This window comes from Electrophorus electricus, chromosome 3 (genome assembly GCF_041902795.1).
Source record: "Electrophorus electricus isolate QZ-2024a chromosome 3, ASM4190279v1, whole genome shotgun sequence".
NCBI lineage: Eukaryota > Metazoa > Chordata > Actinopteri > Gymnotiformes > Gymnotidae > Electrophorus > Electrophorus electricus.
The window spans coordinates 19,239,150-19,256,148 of NC_137499.1; the positions used below are offsets into that span (position 1 = coordinate 19,239,150).

Below are 16,999 nucleotides of genomic sequence, written 5' to 3' on the forward strand. Positions count from 1 at the left end.
CTCTCTCTCCCTCCCTCCTTCCCCTCTCCTGGTCTCCCTCTTTCTGTATAGACCAATACATCCCTATCCAAGTGGAAGTCAACTGGAAGACCATGTCTGCTGGGGGGAAGAGGAGACGAGGACAGTAGAGAAGGAGAAGAAAGAGGACAGGGTGAAAATGCTTCACCTCCATTTACACCTCACAATAATAATGGCTTCTGCTCAAAACACTGGATCCTGTGGAAGCTTCAGCAGTGTTCTGTGTCTTCCACCGTAGTTCCACTGTACTGTGTGATCCCAGGCTATACTCAGACAAGTCACTCATTTCAGAAGCAGTCACTGCACCTTTCTGGCTCATCTGTGGAGCTGTCGAGAGGTGGACAAGAAGGGCGGAGAGAGAGAGAAAGAGAGAGAGAGAGAGAGAGAGAGAGAGAGAGATATGAGCGTGGAACGAATGGAAGGCGAGAAAGACTAGGAGGTTGTGTTTGTGGCACACAAGGCTGTCGGTGGAGGACATGCGGACGCATACACTAGCAGTGAGGAGCGCAGCAAGCATGTGTGTAGGGGTGTGATCGGCATTCCGTCCACAACCATGGTAAGTACCTTAAGGAAGCTATCAGGGAGGCTATTAAGGAAGTGGACTTTATTGACATTCATCTGTCTGCCTTTGTGCACAATAACAATGCTGCTTCTATTTAACTAATTAACATATAACTACTTTATAGCCGTTATATTTTGTCAGGTTATATTAAAATAAAATTTTATTTGCTAATTTATTCTCTCAATCTTCCTGTATTAACGCAATGATGCACGAACCATTTTTTAATGAACTGATGAGTATATTAAAGGTAATTGGGTACGTGCACTCTTTCAGTACAGTTATATTGCAAATTAAGCATATACTTTCAGAATCTTTAACAGTAAGAACACTTATATTGAAACCGCATAGTTTACTTGTTTTGAGTTATTTCATACAACTGCCCATTTATGACATAGCAACCTCATATATGCTAATGAGTATGAAAAAATTTTTCAAGGGAGTTTAGATGAAATTACTCAAGATGTAAGTTAGAGTAACTGTCATCCTGCTGGTGTTCTTAAATATATGGTTATTTTTGCACCTCACCTCAGTGTGCCGGTAAGTCCAAACACTAGAATTATATTGGTGTTTTAATATTAATGTCAAATTGTATACTTATGGAAATCTCCTAACCATTCAGCTACATAAGAGAGCAAATGTCAAATGTAAAAACTGCCAGTGTACGCCTTGCCTAAATTAAAACTAAATGTAACTTTTAATGTTCAATAACAACAGAGACTTGTAATTAATTAACAGTGTACAGGTCATGAAGAGAGTATTTTGAATATGAAAATACACTCTCATTTGTCTGTGCTAATTCCATCAAATAATTAATCAGTTGCTTTCTTGATTGACCTGCATCAACCAACTGGCAAAAAGCATGACTGTTTGGTGTATGAAGCCCCATGTCTGGAGGTTCCACTGTCAGACTGTACACCACAGCGCAGTTCACCTAAAACAGCATCTCTGTTACAGCCCCACCTAAGAGCACCATAATAACGAGGAATATTTCGAAGCATCGGTAGAAAGGAGAAACTCGCTGAGTGAATGGAAGTCATTTGAGAGAGTGCACTGTGTGGAAAGGGGAAGGATCTGGATTGCAAAAGCATGTTGTGAATCGCTCAAGGCCGCGCAAACACAGAGCCCCAGCCCCTCTGTGTTTATACCGTCCGAAAACAGATGACCAGTGGCGCTTTGTTTAATTCTTTCACGGGTAATAAAATAGAACATGGAACTTTGCCTTAATTACCTGTCTCGGCTCATCTGTGAGAGTCCGTGAAGATTTTACACTGGTCTGTGTAACTTGGTTTCAAATATTAAATGTCTCCCAAATTGCTCTTGTTGTTAATCCTAAATACATTTTAGAAGATCTTTTTAAAACATGACAAATGTGTTTGTGTTCAGAAATGCTCACCCAGTTTATTCAAATGTGAACAGCTTATAGGTTAGGCTGTACTGACTCAATAAATGTACAATAAACAAAGGTGAGGGACTTTTGTGAAAAACTGTCTTGCTTTTTTTTAATGTTACATGTAATATGTTTCAATTATTAAAACTACAATTTCTGATGTCCTTCTACAGTTGTGTAGGTCTGCGAATGGTTGACGTTTGAACCGAAAAGGAAACAAAATGCAGCCAGACGTCTGGCAAGCCTGTCAGCGACCGTCTGCTGTTCTGCAGTGAGCTCTGGAGAGACTTTCAATTCGGTATCACAGCCGCCTGATGTGGTGTCAGCAGGGCACCAGTCGAAAGGGCAAACCTCGGAGTGCCACGGTCAGCACACACACTCCTGGCTCCACTCACGAGCTTCCTCCTGATTCAAGCAAGGAAAGAAAAAGGTGGAGGTTAAGCTCTCCTGTGCCCTTTATCTTGGAGCAAGGGACAGCCAAAAGCACACCTGTGGTACAGAGCTACGGCTCTAACTACGGCATCAGAAGCCCGGCCATATCCAGGAGTATATCTGTGCCTCCAGACACAGAGGGTGAGCGAGAGAGAGAGACAGGCTTAGGGGAGGGCCATGATGGAGAAGTTGGAGCACGCTGTCTCTCCCCCCCCCACACTCCCGGTGGTTGACCCCCTCACCCCTCCCCACACTCTGTCGCCGTGCACCAGCAGCCCCTCGGCTAACGAGACTAACCGCACAGAGAGCCACATCGGCACGAGCCCCGGTAGCCCTGCCGTGGAGCACCCTTTGGAGCAACCTCCTGAGCCAATCAGTGCGGAGGACGAACCGGCGGCTGTGCAGCCAGCCACGCCGCCCCAGCTGCCGGGGGCCACGCGCGTGACCGCCCCTACCACCTCCACCATCACGCCGTCCTCTACCCCCTCCTCGACCACCGCCACGCTGCCACCCAACATCCCTGTCATCAGCCTGGCCCACAGCAAGCCTCCTCTGCCCCAGCTGACTGCCCTGCACCCCATTCCCCACCTGCCCCATGGCCCAGGAGAGATCAGGCTAGCCCAGCTGGCCTCTCTCTCTGGGGCTAATCCAACATCCACCGTGGCCCCGCCTGGAGCTCTCCTGTCGCACCAGTTCCTGCCTACACATCCGCTGCTCAACAGGTAAGGAGCTCTCTGGGCTGCAGCTTGAGGTTAATGGATCAGTTTGCAGTCTCCCACCAGAAGTGAGAGGAGGTTGTAGTGAAAACAGGGCTGAGGGCTAAAACCATGAGAGATGAGCAGGAGCACAGACACCTAGGATGGTAGGAGGGATTCATGGAATACACTATGCAACCGAAATATGTCTCCATAAATAGACCGTTATATGCTGTGGGTCAGTTCCCTTTGTTTCCGACACTCTTTGAGAGTACTAAGTCCATTTAAGATGCTGGAAATAAACAAGTAATTTATAAATATCAAAGGAAAGGATCGTGGTTTATTTTAGCCACTGCCAGAGTAATATATTGTTTAGAAAATTAGTTAACTGAACTAGTTCTGCTACTTCGGAGAACATTTTGAATTAAGCATAACATTTGTTTTAGTAAGTTATGTTGTTAGGGAAGGTCAACAAGGTTCACGACTACTATTTGGGTTTTGAATTGAACTATAGAGATGTGATCTCTGGGCTAGAATCACTGATAGCACAGGTTTACTGGGATCTTCTCACAGAAGGTAAATAAATTAAAGCAAAGTACTTTGTAGCTTTTATAGTAAACTTTGGTGTGACAAATTACTATTTAAAAGTAATTAAATATTAAACATGAGTCTTTCAGCACTTTAATATAAATATTTACTTTTTTTTTTTTTTTTTTTTTTTACAACTGAGATGTTACTACTCAATTAAGTAAAATATAGTAAAATTACTTCTAGTTTTAGTACTAGTATTAGGGACAACCTTAGATTCCTTAGTGTACAAATTGGGGCTGATGTTTTTTATATAGATTAGGATCTATGTTCAAGAGAACATAGCTCAAGAGAAATACTCATTACAAACAATAGTGAGGTTTTGGCTAAATGCTTTCAAAACAATAGATTAGGTCCAGATGACCACAGTTATGCAGGTTATTATATCATCTACTTTTAATTTAGATTGATTTAGATCTTTGTGTGATCCTTTGAGGTGCTGCAGTATAACATGTTTAAAGAACTTTAAAATATTGACAAGCTTGACAATGGATTATTTCAGGATTAATTACAGGTTAATGAGATAATGAGGGAGGAAATGGAATCAGTATCAAAATGAACAGGACACGATCATTTTGAGACTAGATGCTCTGTCATCTGGTTCAGGCTTTTCCAATACTTACACTTGGGCCCTCCCACATGACCGTTGAACAGAATTTTGTAAACTCACAATGCTTGCTTGATTTTTTTGACTGATCTGTCATTATGATGTTCAGCTGTAGCAATCCATGAGCATCATATGACGCATAACAAACCAAAGATGTCATAGCGCCAGCTATACTTAGTGTGTTTCATCTAAAAATGCTAATGTGCCAATTATAGTACAGACCAGTTAGCATCAGATCATTTGCATAACTGATCATCACAATCCACGCCTGGTTTTAAACTAGTACTTGTTTAACTAAATGGCACTGAACGCACCAAAAAAGGTGGTGCCAGGCAGCCAAGGAAGTAACGTTCCTCGGAGTATTACACAAGTGTTTCATTTTTGCACTCATGTTCAGGAATGAATGCTGAATTAAGTTATTTATATAGGGCCTTAGAAGGAACCCAAGGATGCTTTACAGTCACCACACAGCTTTTTCAGTTAAGAAGAGGAAGCACGAGCTCAAGTTATCTCCAAAAGTAATTACTTTTCAAGGCAAAACTCCTGATCTTTTTTGCCTCTTATTTTCAACATTTCTGGATCTTCTAGGACGAGATTATGTAGGCTCAGGACCCCAACCCAGTAGGTTTCTGCCTGATGGGTGGGGCTACATCATTGACTAGAATACTGCCAGTAACGATTCAAAGCAGCGATTCAAACAATTCAAACCAGCCATGAGAGCCTTTACCAAACTGCAGCTCTACCAGAGTGCATTTTGTTTGTTCACCGATGCACAATTAAAGGCATACAAACGATGTTTTTTTGCAGGGTCCATGTTTACCATTAAGGAGGGTTTGGGAGAGACTTCAGGCTCTACACAGCAGTCCCGTCTCATTACTTTGTGGCAGTCTTTGCATTTACGATGCTTTTGGGAAACTGGGGAGGAAAAACCCCAGTAGCACCTGCCTCCCACACCCACAGACTTGACCTGTGTCACAAGCCTCCGTCCGTCTTCCCTGCGCTGACAGCGGTGTTGTGTGCCCACGGCACAGATGCGGCCTCTCTCCTTTGGTTCCATTTTTCAGATTACGGTTCCCTCTCTTCCCAGCCAATGGTGATCTTCCAGAATCAGGACAAGAGTTTCAGAATCATGGCTCCTCATCAACCTTTGAGCAAAAGATGCAGGATATTCAGCATGTATGCAGATAAAATGATTGATTCAACAGGCTGCCCAAGTGCAGCCGTGGCAACCTAAACAAGTAAAGATCTCCTCCAGATCCTTGATCCTTCAGCGAGCAGCTGTAATGAAGTCAGGTCTCGACTGGTCACATCTGTTCAATCCAAGCACAGCAACTCATCAAAGCCTAGATAATTGCTTTTTAAGGCTCTCTTTCCATCCCGGCACGTGGGTTGAATAGCATAGTTTGCTGCAGCTACTTTTCTGTTTTGCTCTCTCAGGAGCAGATTGTAAACCTGCAGGTGGCTGTGTTAACTCCAGAGTTCTGGTTTGGCTAGAAAGTGACACACTTGGTGTATTTTAACTCCTCTTCCTCTTGCAGCTCCTTCCTTGGTGCCTCTGGTAACTATGGTCTATTCAGCAACAGTCGACTTAAGAGAAGGCCACCGGCCCATTTTGACCTGGACCTCACTGAGTGTGAGTCAGAACTCCTCCCTGCTCTGTCTGTCCATGTGATGGAACTCGATAGGCCGATTTCCCCAACCTGAGATAGAAAGCTATAACCTTTTAATGTTAATTTTCAAAAAAATCTTTAAAACATTTTTTTTTAAACCGTGTCCAATAATTACCACAGTGATACATCTGTGCAAGTGAGACAAAAGCATGTTAACACTGTAGCTGCATTCATTAATGGTGTACAGAATGCATGCTTTGTCTATTGCCCGTGTAATTTACCCCAGCAGGATTGCGTGGGTCTCTTTCAGGTCCTCCGCAGAAGCTGGCCCGTCGCGTCTTCACAAACAGCCGCGAGCGCTGGCGGCAGCAGAACGTGAACGGCGCGTTCTCCGAGCTGCGCAAGCTCATCCCCACGCACCCGCCCGACAAGAAGCTCAGCAAGAACGAGATCCTGCGTCTCGCCATGAAGTACATCAACTTCCTGGTCAAACTGCTGAACGACCAGTCCGGCGGCAGGGCCGAGGAGGGCGGTGACGCGCCGGGCAACTGTGATGGTGACCGGCTCACCCGCCAGAAGCCCCCTGCGGCCCGCGCCGCTCTGGCCACGGCCCTCCGCGACAGAGACTCCACAGACTCCATCATCGCCTTAACCACGTCGCCAGGGTCCAGTTGCTATGGTGACACAGACAGTGAGGAGACACCGGTTCTGCAGAATCCTGACATCATAAATGCAGGTGTGAGCAAGGGGATGATGGAGATGAAGGAGCAGATTCAGACTGTTACAGTGAGCGGATACCAGCGGTGACATCACCTATCCCATGGGCTTCATACGTGCCAAACACTGGAGCACTCTGGGAAATGACGAACTGACAAAGAGGAACAATTGTTCCAAAGATAACTGTGTAGTATGAGTGTATGTGGATGGTTTTTGTGGTATTGTGCTATTATTTTTATAATGACTTTTAAACTTTATTTTGGGTTTGCTGTGTCTCTACACCCAAACTAAACATCAGTGGGGACCCTTCTGAGCCCCTGATCCTGATTTCACAGTAAATGTGATGCCACGGCATTTTGCTAGTTCTTCATTTGGGTTTCCTCTATCAGGGAAAAAAGAACAAGCTTTGTATTTTTGAAGACATTGTGACATTCTGTATCGTAGACAGCAGGAATAAATAGAAATTCTGGGTTTGTGGTTCCGCAGTCGACATCCTCTTATTAAAAACAAGAGTGTGTTTTTCCTCTAGCAGCATTTCAATATAAATTCATATTATAAACTATTATAATTATAAAGTATTATAATACAAATGTCTAATAGAACAGATCAGCCATAACATAAAACCCCTCTTTAATGTTTAAAAACTTTGAAACGTATATTGTGTAGGTCCCCGTCATGCCACTAAAACAGCTCTGAACCACTGAGGCACGAACTCCACATGACCACTGAATATGTCCTGTGGTATCTGCTGGTACAGTAGCGCATTTAGATGCTGTAAGTGGCACCTTCATGGATTGAACCTGTTTGTCCAGCATATTCCACTGATGCTCAATTGGTTTGAGACCTGGGGAATTTGGAGACCCAGTCAACACCTTGAACTTTTGGTTATGTTTCTCAAATAATTACTGAACAATTTTTGCAGTGTGGGAGGGCACATTTTCCTGTTGAAAGAGGCCACTGCCTTTAGAAAACCCATTGCTCCATGGGCCAGTTGTGATGCTCTCATGCTCAGTGTAGGCACTTTTGGGTGGTGGAGAGGGGTCAGCATGGGTACACTGACCAGTCTGCAGCTACGCAGCCCCAAACGCAGCAAGCTGGGTGTTCTGACACCTTCCTGTCCTGGCCTGCAAGAACATTTTCATCTACTCTGTGGAACTGGTCAGGCTAACCTTCGCTCTCCACGTGCATCAGTGTGCTTTGGGACCTCATAGCCCTGTCACAAGCTCACCGGTTATCTTTCCTTTTGTACATTTAGCAGGTACTAGCCTCTGCATGCCGCTCCAAAAAAACAGTTTTTGCAGACAGTACTGGTCTCTGGAAGTCTACAAATGTGGTCATGTTTCAGTACCCTACTGAAACCAAGAGAAATTTGTTTAAAAAAAAGTTGAAACTTACAGTGTCTAACAATGAAATATACTGAAATCTCAAACTGAATAGCACCTGCAAACTTTCATACATTAAAAACAATCTTGATGAGGAATTCCTGTTATACCTGCCATTTTGTAATAAAGATAAAATAAATCTATAAACCTTTAGAGAAGGAAAACAATATATGACAGCATGAAAGCTCTGCTGTAATAAACAGACAGGCATCTTTCGCATACAGACCGGTGCAGATGCTATTGTGTTTAGCGGACAGGATGAAAGATTTATCACAGTAAACTGCCAAATGTAACACGAAGCGTAGGAATAACAGAGCCATTAGCAAGCGAAGCTCCAACGACGAGGAGGGGAAAGTCCGCTAGACGGCGTCCTGTAACCGGACATAGCTTATCCATGACAGTGCTGTGAGAATCGGAATGGGATGGAAAAAAAGCGAAGGGGGGGCAGCCGCTTTCTGGCCTTCGAGACGGAGTGAGCACATTTTTTCCCACTGCAGCTGCGAGTGCGGTCACCGAGGAGTCGTGGCTGGGGTCAGGTACCCTGGGGGGGTGAGGACGCTGGTGTGGAGGGAGTGTATACTTTGGGTCATGGGGACTATGGTCTTGTCCCATACTGACAGTCCCCTTCCCCTCTATCAGGTGTCCAGGAAGCGGTGTCAGTTGGTGCTGTCTCATCGACAGCCAGCCCGCTTCCTGAAACAGAGTAGCGATGGGAACACACTCATGAAAAAAAAAGGGGGGGGGGGCACCACTAAGTGCTTTCACTGACACCTCCCTCCTCCCTCTCTCTCTCTCACACACATACACACAAGGCACAACAGGAAGGGAAACTTGCATAAGCCTATAATACCGGTTTGAATCACTTGCCGCAAGAAGCTCAGGCTAGTATCGTGTGGTTTCGTTGGGACCTATGCCCCCACGAAAGCTGGATGGGAGGCGTAAGGGGCTCTTAGGTCAGTGACTGAGTGAGCATGGAGGACAGCGTCTACCCCTGCTGTGTCTGGCTTCTGATATGGGGGGCCCTGGAGAGCAGGCGTGGGGGTGGTAGAGTGGTCTGTGCCATACAGATAAATACCTCCTACTGCTCCCCCTCCCCCCACCGCCCTTCATACTGTTATCCTCAGTGCCCTGCAGCAAAGAACTGTGGGTACCACACCCTCACTGCTGGCACAGCACTGGGCCACCTGCTGCATTTCATCATTCCTGCTGCAGTTACCGCGGTTACGACATCCCTGATGACATGGAGCGCTTCCTCTGGCCAGGGTCACACACACACGCACGCACGCACACACACAAACAAATCCACGCACATATGTGCACACATCTAATAGTGCCACACTGGAAAAATACAAAACACAAAAACAGAGAGAACTCTAAGCAAACATTTCAAAGGGCTCAATGTCAAAGGTAAGGTCATATGAGTTTAATGTTGCCTTCTATGCTACAACTTTACAATGCACTGTTCTTAGATTATAACTCCCATTCAGAGTGTGTCCAGCTCCCAACACTATTGTTCTGAGCAGAGGTATGGCAACAGAATTCAACAGACCAGGCCTATTCAACTCCTAGTAGTCCTGGTAGTCTTGGTAGGTCCCGTTAGGGTTACGTCATTATGTTCTAGTTCCAGGGCAGCGCTTTGACTTTCCCTGTCTGAAGGCCGATGCCTCCAACTCAGCTGATAGCTGCTTCCTTCAGGCACACATTAAGACTAGTCTTTCACTAAATTACACATCTGCTTGGTATTCTCATATGAGATCATGTTTTTAGTTTAGGACAGAAACTGGGACAGAAGTATAAATAATGCACACAACAAGGCTTAAGCTGAACTGAATACAACACTTATAAATGCCTGAGATGTGGTGCTTTTTGTACTCAATAGATGCAACAATATAAGCAATATACAAGCAGGATATTTCACTAAACTGGTTTTCCTGGTTAACTGGAGAAAAAGGCAACACAACAGGATATGTTCCCGTACACCTTCTGCTTTTAAACAGTTTTGAAATTAAATCAGTACTCAAAATCTGGGAAGTGCCTGGTTTTGAAATGATCAGCTAAAGTTGTCCATTTCCAGTCTAGTCAGTGAGGGCTTTGGATCATATCATTTGTGTTATCTGGCTGGGAAAAAGTAGGAGAAGGTTTCTCAGTGGAGAATCATTTTAAGTTACACGGCTAACCAAGAAAACTCTGCTTCCTGAAATCGCCCGAGCTCTCTGGAAGTCTGTGGTGTCAGTCTGTTTTGCTTTTGCTGAATTTTCTTCTCCCCACCTCTGCAGCTACAGATCCTGCTGTAGCACCTACAGCGCCTCCCAAAGGTCCTCCATAAAACAGTCCCACTGCTCCTCCGACCAGCGCCCCTCCAGCTATTGGCTTAGGCACACGCTTGGCACCTGCTCCTGCCATCCCTCCAATGGAACTGAGGAAGGACCATAGCCGTGAAGAAGACGAGGGCGAGGTGCCAGGTTCCTCTAGTTTCCCGCTATTCTCCAGCCCTACTCTCTGTTGTCCTGCCTCCTTTTCCCCATCTTCCTCTTCCTCTCTCAGAGCGTGGAGAGTGCCCGAGATGCCTCGATCCATCTCCACCAGCCGCTCCACCCCTCCCCTGTCTCTTCGGAAAGGCATCGTTCCCTCAACAGCGGCTGAGCCCTGTCTGAAGGGCTCCGTGAGCTCGGGAAGCTGCTGGAAGCCGTGGCAGCTCCCCCCGCCCTCCTTCACCAACTGCTCCACCTTTTCCAGGAGCTGGTCCACGCTCCGCTCACCCTCCAGCACGTGGTAGCGGTCGCCACACCTCTCTACCAGCTCCAGCATCTCGGGCCGCTTGGCAGTGATATACCGCTCCACGTCAGGGGGCCCCTGAGCGGCACCATCCTCCATGAGGTCCGCGTGCGTGAAGAGAACCAGTGTGCGGTGCAGGACGGCGCCAGGGCCAAACGTGGCATCCACAGCAGCCAGGGAGCGCAGGGTGGAGTGGCCGGACAGCGTGATAGGCGTGCACAGCAGGAAAGCGTGGGGACCTGGCGCTGACAATGCCGTGCAGGATGAGAGGTGGGCTCTCGCCTCGTCTGCAGAACAGTCGGACCACAGCCAGGGTGCGGTGTCCACCACGGCCACCTGAGACAGCAACGAAGGCAGACTGACTGTAAATCCGCTTCTGAATACGTAGTTAATTTTGTCACTGCGTTACAATTGCTTGTGACATTTGACATTGAACTGAGAGCTGAATAGTTGCAAGATTATAATAAACTTTCATCTTCCCTGTGCTGATTAACAGTGCTATAGCCCTTTGGGTGGCCTAAACATTGACAGTGAGTCGCATGTGTATAATTAGTGAAAAATAATCAACAGATTGAATTTGTAGTACAAGTCATAAAAACTGAACTTACAAAAGGTTTTTATAAGGGCGTTACAACATTTTGAAAGGTTAAGCCATGTGTGACAAAGCAGTGAGCAAGATGTACTGACCCGTTTGTCTCCAACAGTAGCCATCCCCCTCCCACACTGCTTTGTGGTGGACCCAAAGGTACCAGCCCGACGCAACTTAAACTCCTGCCGGCCAAGGATGGCGTTCCCAGCAGTGCTCTTCCCGGAACTAGACCTACCGAGCAGGACCAGCCTTAGTGCATCCCGCTCCATAGGGGGACCAGCAGAGGGAGCAGTGGTGGAGGTAGAGGAAGAGGAGGGAGAGGAAGAGGAGGCAGAGGATGCGGAGGTAGAGGAAGTGGAGGTAGAGGAAGCGGAGGCAGAGGAAGGGACAACGCTGGCTTTGGGCGAAGGCGGAGCAGGGCTGGTGTCGCCTGTAGAGGTGATGGGATGGTGAACTGAGAAAAGACAAAATGCCAGTGAGATACTAAACCACTTAACTGCTCAGTGTAGAAGCTCTGGCAAATCCTGCAGTCACTGAACAGCAAGTGCACTTTCCAACTGCAAGCTAAAAACTGGGGGAGGGTGCAAACTAGAGAAATGTCCTCACATTACACAAGGTGTTGACTTACAAATCAAATGGAACAGGCTCAAGTCTAAAGACAATGTACTACATCTTAAGGGGGTTGTAACTTACTTTTGCTTATAAAGTTCTGGTCGGCTTTGGTCGCTGTCATTTTACTGAGAATGGCTCCCTCTAGTGGTGAGGAAATATATATTGTGAACAAAGAATTCAAGTTGTTCATAATAAACATATTGGATGTTGAGAAATATATCAGATCTGTGCACAATGGCCAGGGCCTTTCATATGAAATGAAATTACAGTCTAATGTTGCTGATTTTACAGAGAAATCAAAAACATTTGAAAAGTGAATCTCTGATAATCCAAGACCAAGTTTACTTTGTGGAATTGCATGGACCATGTACTCTGATCAACAATGAAGCTAACTCAGTTATCAGTGTGAGCTGTTGCACCTTTATTCAGTTTGAAACTGGAACTCCTCAGCAACTGCTCGTGTTCAGCTAAACCCGTTTCCGGTTCCCACAGCGGTGGCTGCGAGTGAAGACCATTGGCCAAGTGCTGTGTGGTCACTCCGCCCCCTTCCTCCTCCGTGCTCCTGCTCATCCTTCTCTCTCCTGCACCTTCCATCCTCCCAAACTCCTCCTTCCAAGTCGCTCCATTCCATGAGCTGTATGCCGGCATGCTGTGGTCAGACTCCACCATGTTCTCCTCCTGGAGACTGCGTCTCCTCTGCAGCTCCTGCTCTTTCTCCTGAGCGCATGCCGCCACCTCTCTCTGGATGGCACTTTGCAGGTAGCAGCCCCCATTCCTTTCCACTAGCTGCTCCACCTAGGTGACCAGACAGAGTGACCCTTAATGACCCCTCTGGGGGCTAAATTTAACAGATGACAGAAAATGAGTTTACTAGAAAGACATTAATGCATGTCTTAGTACACTGTAGGGATTTTTCCCTGAAAATGTTTTTAGTGTAGTAATGAGGGGTCTATTTCTGAACAATTTGTTCCAAAACCAATTTCAATAAAGAAGGGCCATTTATAGCATTATTTCATCCCTCACTGTATCTAGAAAATGCCTAGAAGCTGTCAAGAAAAGCACTTATAATTATAAACCCACCATCAACACTGCACCACTGAAATTAAGAATTCTGTTATCATTCATAAACTATTATTATCATGTAATCAGGGACCGTCAGTTTCATTAGCATGTAAACTAACTGCTGTGGTAGTTCAGGGATTAAGGTACATTACTTGACTAGTAATGGGAAGGTTGACCCTCACCATCACCACCAAGTTACCACTGCTGGCCCCAGAGCCCTCAACTTGAGCCCTTACCCCTCAACTGCTCAAGTTCAGTCATAAGTTAAGTCGCTTTGGATAAAAGCATCAGCTAAATGCCATAAATGTAAATTAGCATTTATATTAGTGTATGTGACTTAACACTTAGCAGGCAGAAACCCATCCTTCTCTGACCTTCTCTAGAAGAGATGCAACCTGTTGTCTCTCCTGCGGCTGCCGGTTGTTAATCACATGCCAGTGTCCGCTGCAGTTCTCCACCATGGCCATAAGGGCAGCCTCCTCCCGCCTCAGGTAGTTCTCTTGGTCGCGGCCCAACAGGTAATCGCCGCAGGTAAGCAGGACCAGGGTGTGTGCCAGCGCCCCCGGTCCAAAGGCGCGCTCCAGCTGGCCCGGCACCCGCCCCTCTATCTCTGTGAACTGGCCGACGGGCACCAGGATGAGGAAGGCGTGGGGGCCGGGCGCGGTCAGGGCAAGCGCCCTCTCGGTCTCCTGCAGCACGCTGTCCTCCACCTTCTGACCACTCCAGTACCAGCGTGGCGTCTCCACCAGCACCAGGCGCCGGCCCGCCGACACGCCGTGCCTCACCTCACACTGCCTGCACGTGACAAGTGGTGAAGACATCGCGCTCTGGCCCAGGAGGGTGTCCGCCGTCAGGGTCTTTCCGCAGCCGATGTTGCCCACCAGGACCAGGCGGAGCTCCGGGAGGCTGCGGAGACTGCTGCGCCGTTCCTCATGATCATCTGGAAAGTGTGGATAAGAGGTACACAAATTATTTATTGTATAAACATATTCACTACAGCAGGGGTGCCCAAATTATTTACTGTACAAACATATTCACTACAGCAGGGGTGCCCAAATTATTTACTGTACAAACATATTCACTACTGCAGGGGTGTACAAACATATTTACTACATCATATCGCCTGGACGGCACTGAAAGAGAGTATTCGTTTTCCGTCACATTGCTGGCTCGACCCTGCACAAGCAATATGGGCCAGTAACGAGACAACTAGGGTTATTGATCCATGAGACTGGATTTCTGGAGCTGGCCCAGTTAGAGAGTCCTAGGCCTTTCCGCATTGGCCCTTAAGAAGGAGGAGTTTAGGGTATCAGTGGTCAGGTGTCACAATCAACACAGCAAGGCAAGCTTGCTTCATATCAGCTGTGGTGAGCAAATTTGGATGAACTTGAACTAAAATACAAGAAATTAAGAGGAACCAACAAAACAAAAGAAATATAAAGAATAAAATAGGGTAGCATGGAGTTCGAGTCTGTTCTAACTGCTTAGCGAAAGGCTGTTGACTTAGAAAGCTTTGAGTCTTGATCTCCCTTCGCAGAATTTCTCGGGGGGTATTGTGGGTCTGTTTCACAGGTTGTATTCAGACCAAGTAGGAGGTTCTTTCCAGGTATCTGCTCTGATACACACACACTCCCGTATTTAACACCCTGTCAGGTCTGTTCAACAACATTCAGCTATGTAGTGGTGCACGCGTGCGCGCGCGCACACACACACACCCCTTTGCACAGATCCTGCTCTTTGCTGAATGATATTCACTTCAATTTGCTGAATGATTCTCCACATAACTATGCTCCTGAAAGGTATTTATATTCACCCTACTGCGTGTGTGTGTGTGTGTGTGTGTGTGTGTGTGTGTGTGTGTGTGTAGGGGTGTCCTTCTTGTGGGTCCTTCTCTGCTTCACACTTCGTTTCAGACCAAGTAGTGGGTTAAACTTCAAGTATACGTTGAGGTATAATTTTCCAGGTATCTGCACTAAGACACACAGTCTCATATTAAGCACCCTGTCAGGCCTGTTCAACGACATTCAGCAAGGAGGGGTGCACACACACACACACATACAAACACGTACGTACACACACACAAACACGTACGTACACACACACACACACACAAACACACACACACACACACACACACACACACTTGGATGGAACCTGCTCCTTGCTGAATGATCTTCACTTTAATGATTCTGCGTATCACTATACTCCTGAAAGGTATTTAGAGCCACCCTACTGTGATATGTCAAACCAGGAATGTCAACCATCTACAACCATTTAGATCTGTCTTTCATGCAGTAATGACTGGCATTATTGGGCTTTATGTGTCTTTAAAGGCTTCAAATAGCTGTTTTTTTAAACCATTAAATTAGTAGCAGAGAACTATAGTGACAACAATTCTTTAAAAAACACCTGTGCCTCATAATCAGATCTTAATCACTTCTTTAAAAATCACCTGTGCCTCAATTAGATCTTAATCAATTATTTAAAAAGCACATGTGCTTTTTCAATTCTTTAAAAAGCTTTTCTCATCATCTCATCCACTGTTTCAGTTCTCCACATGACCCTGTCCTGTGTCTAAGGTAAGAAAGTATGAGAACAATGTGGACAGCTGGAACACGTAATTAAAGTGACTTTAATAAAGTCCAGTACGGGTAGACTCAATCCTGCAAATAAAACGCATTGTGTAATTTATGTAGCTACATTAAAGCCATTAAATGTAGTCTTATTTTCACTCTAGCACCCATTACTTACAAACAGATCATTCATTTTCATCAAATAAACTAACTACTAATGTAATTGTTAAATGTTAGTCACCCAAAATATGAAAGGCAGAATTCACTTTTCTTACCTCGACACAGCAAATCCATGTTTTCTTCTCTTCAGCAGGGCAGTGTCTCTCGTCTTGCCCTCTTTCACTGTAGTGTGGCCTGTCAGAGCCTCGCAGCTGGCTGTGTCACACCAGGAGTACCATTCCCCCCACCCTCTACTCTCTGTCTGGAATCTTGGAGGAAAAAAACAAACAAAAAAACAGCCGGTTGTCTCCACCCACCTGCATGCGCTCCTCAGCAAACACACACACACACACCTACAGTGAATTAAATAACCATTGTTCACTGCCTTCCATACATTCTGATGCTGGGTGGAGGTGGACAGTTGTCATGTGTGAGTCATGTGCCCGGTACCAAAACCTGCTGCTCAATCAGAGCGGCACGCAATAGCTGTGAGAAGCAACACGTACTTCCTCAACACCAGCCAGTCCCTGCTCTCCACTCAGGCCTCACTGGAAATGACAGCTCACACTGGTTTCGAAAAGACTTCTTACCTGGCTACCAGAACCCCTCAGCGCCTCTTAGGGGAAACTTAAATGACCAAATAATGCACATGAACTCCAGTAGCAAACATGAATTCTCCTCAAAAATCAAATATGTATTCTTTTGTTTTGTTGTGTGTCGGGCACTTCTTCAAGTCAGTGTGTAGCCAGAGGTTACCTAGCAACATAAGGATGTGTTAAACAAATGGCTAAGCTATTTCAACTGAACACAGAATTTAGCATTAACAGATCCAGACTTAAGATTTCCTTATTTAAAGGGCTTTAGAAGATCTTTCTAAAATCAGACACTGAACTAACCACTAACCAACACCGTCTAAACACGGATCTACAAAAGCCTCATGATGGCTATCACTAAAAGATGTTTTACAAATGGCACAAAAGAAAAAGCAATATGGGTACTTGTGTGCAGTGACAGAGAATCTACTACTTGTTCAGTTTCCCTCGTCTTCTTGGGGGGGGGGTGCGTGTGCGCGCATAAACTCAGTCTAAACTCTCTGGACGCTTCTCCTCCCAAGCACAAGACAGATCAAACCTTGCTCCAAACATTACTTCTCTGCATAACTGTTTTTGAAGTACTAATAAAATCTGGAGCAACTATCAACAGTGAATGAGTGACTTGTCCATTCTAAATA

The 16,999-nt window shown here is 45.9% G+C and overlaps 2 protein-coding genes across 2 annotated transcripts; one reads left to right on the forward strand and one right to left on the reverse strand.

Annotated features, from left to right (window-relative positions):
- The first annotated feature begins 7 nt into the window (after positions 1 to 7).
- Positions 8 to 7,093, forward strand: lyl1 (LYL1 basic helix-loop-helix family member). The gene is made up of 4 exons (XM_035530772.2): positions 8 to 574; positions 2,141 to 3,121; positions 5,828 to 5,922; positions 6,210 to 7,093. Exons 2-4 carry the CDS (start codon positions 2,577 to 2,579, stop codon positions 6,704 to 6,706), a joined length of 1,137 nt encoding a protein of 378 aa, XP_035386665.2. The 5' UTR covers positions 8 to 574; positions 2,141 to 2,576; the 3' UTR covers positions 6,707 to 7,093.
- Positions 7,094 to 9,096: 2,003 nt separating this feature from the next.
- On the reverse strand, positions 9,097 to 16,782 carry LOC113580393 (uncharacterized). The gene is made up of 6 exons (XM_035529297.2): positions 15,885 to 16,782; positions 13,411 to 13,976; positions 12,394 to 12,769; positions 12,056 to 12,115; positions 11,461 to 11,816; positions 9,097 to 11,109 (listed from the first exon to the last, which is right to left on the reverse strand). The coding sequence occupies exons 1-6, from the start codon at positions 15,901 to 15,903 to the stop codon at positions 10,228 to 10,230; spliced, it is 2,259 nt and encodes a 752-aa protein (XP_035385190.2). The 5' UTR covers positions 15,904 to 16,782; the 3' UTR covers positions 9,097 to 10,227.
- Between the last annotated feature and the right edge of the window lie 217 nt (positions 16,783 to 16,999).

What these genes read in the sequence shown, in the direction of transcription:
- lyl1 (XM_035530772.2), top strand. Translation starts at nt 2,577, where the DNA reads ATGATGGAGAAGTTGGAGCACGCTGTCTCTCCCCCCCCCACACTCCCG. An exon ending in ACACATCCGCTGCTCAACAG is followed by an intron (nt 3,122 to 5,827) that starts GTAAGGAGCTCT and finishes TTCCTCTTGCAG; the next exon opens with CTCCTTCCTTGGTGCCTCTG. An exon ending in TGACCTGGACCTCACTGAGT is followed by an intron (nt 5,923 to 6,209) that starts GTGAGTCAGAAC and finishes GGTCTCTTTCAG; the next exon opens with GTCCTCCGCAGAAGCTGGCC.
- LOC113580393 (XM_035529297.2), bottom strand. An exon ending in TTGCATCTCTTCTAGAGAAG is followed by an intron (nt 12,770 to 13,410) that starts GTCAGAGAAGGA and finishes CTGGTCACCTAG; the next exon opens with GTGGAGCAGCTAGTGGAAAG. An exon ending in CCAGAACTTTATAAGCAAAA is followed by an intron (nt 11,817 to 12,055) that starts GTAAGTTACAAC and finishes GTCTTTTCTCAG; the next exon opens with TTCACCATCCCATCACCTCT.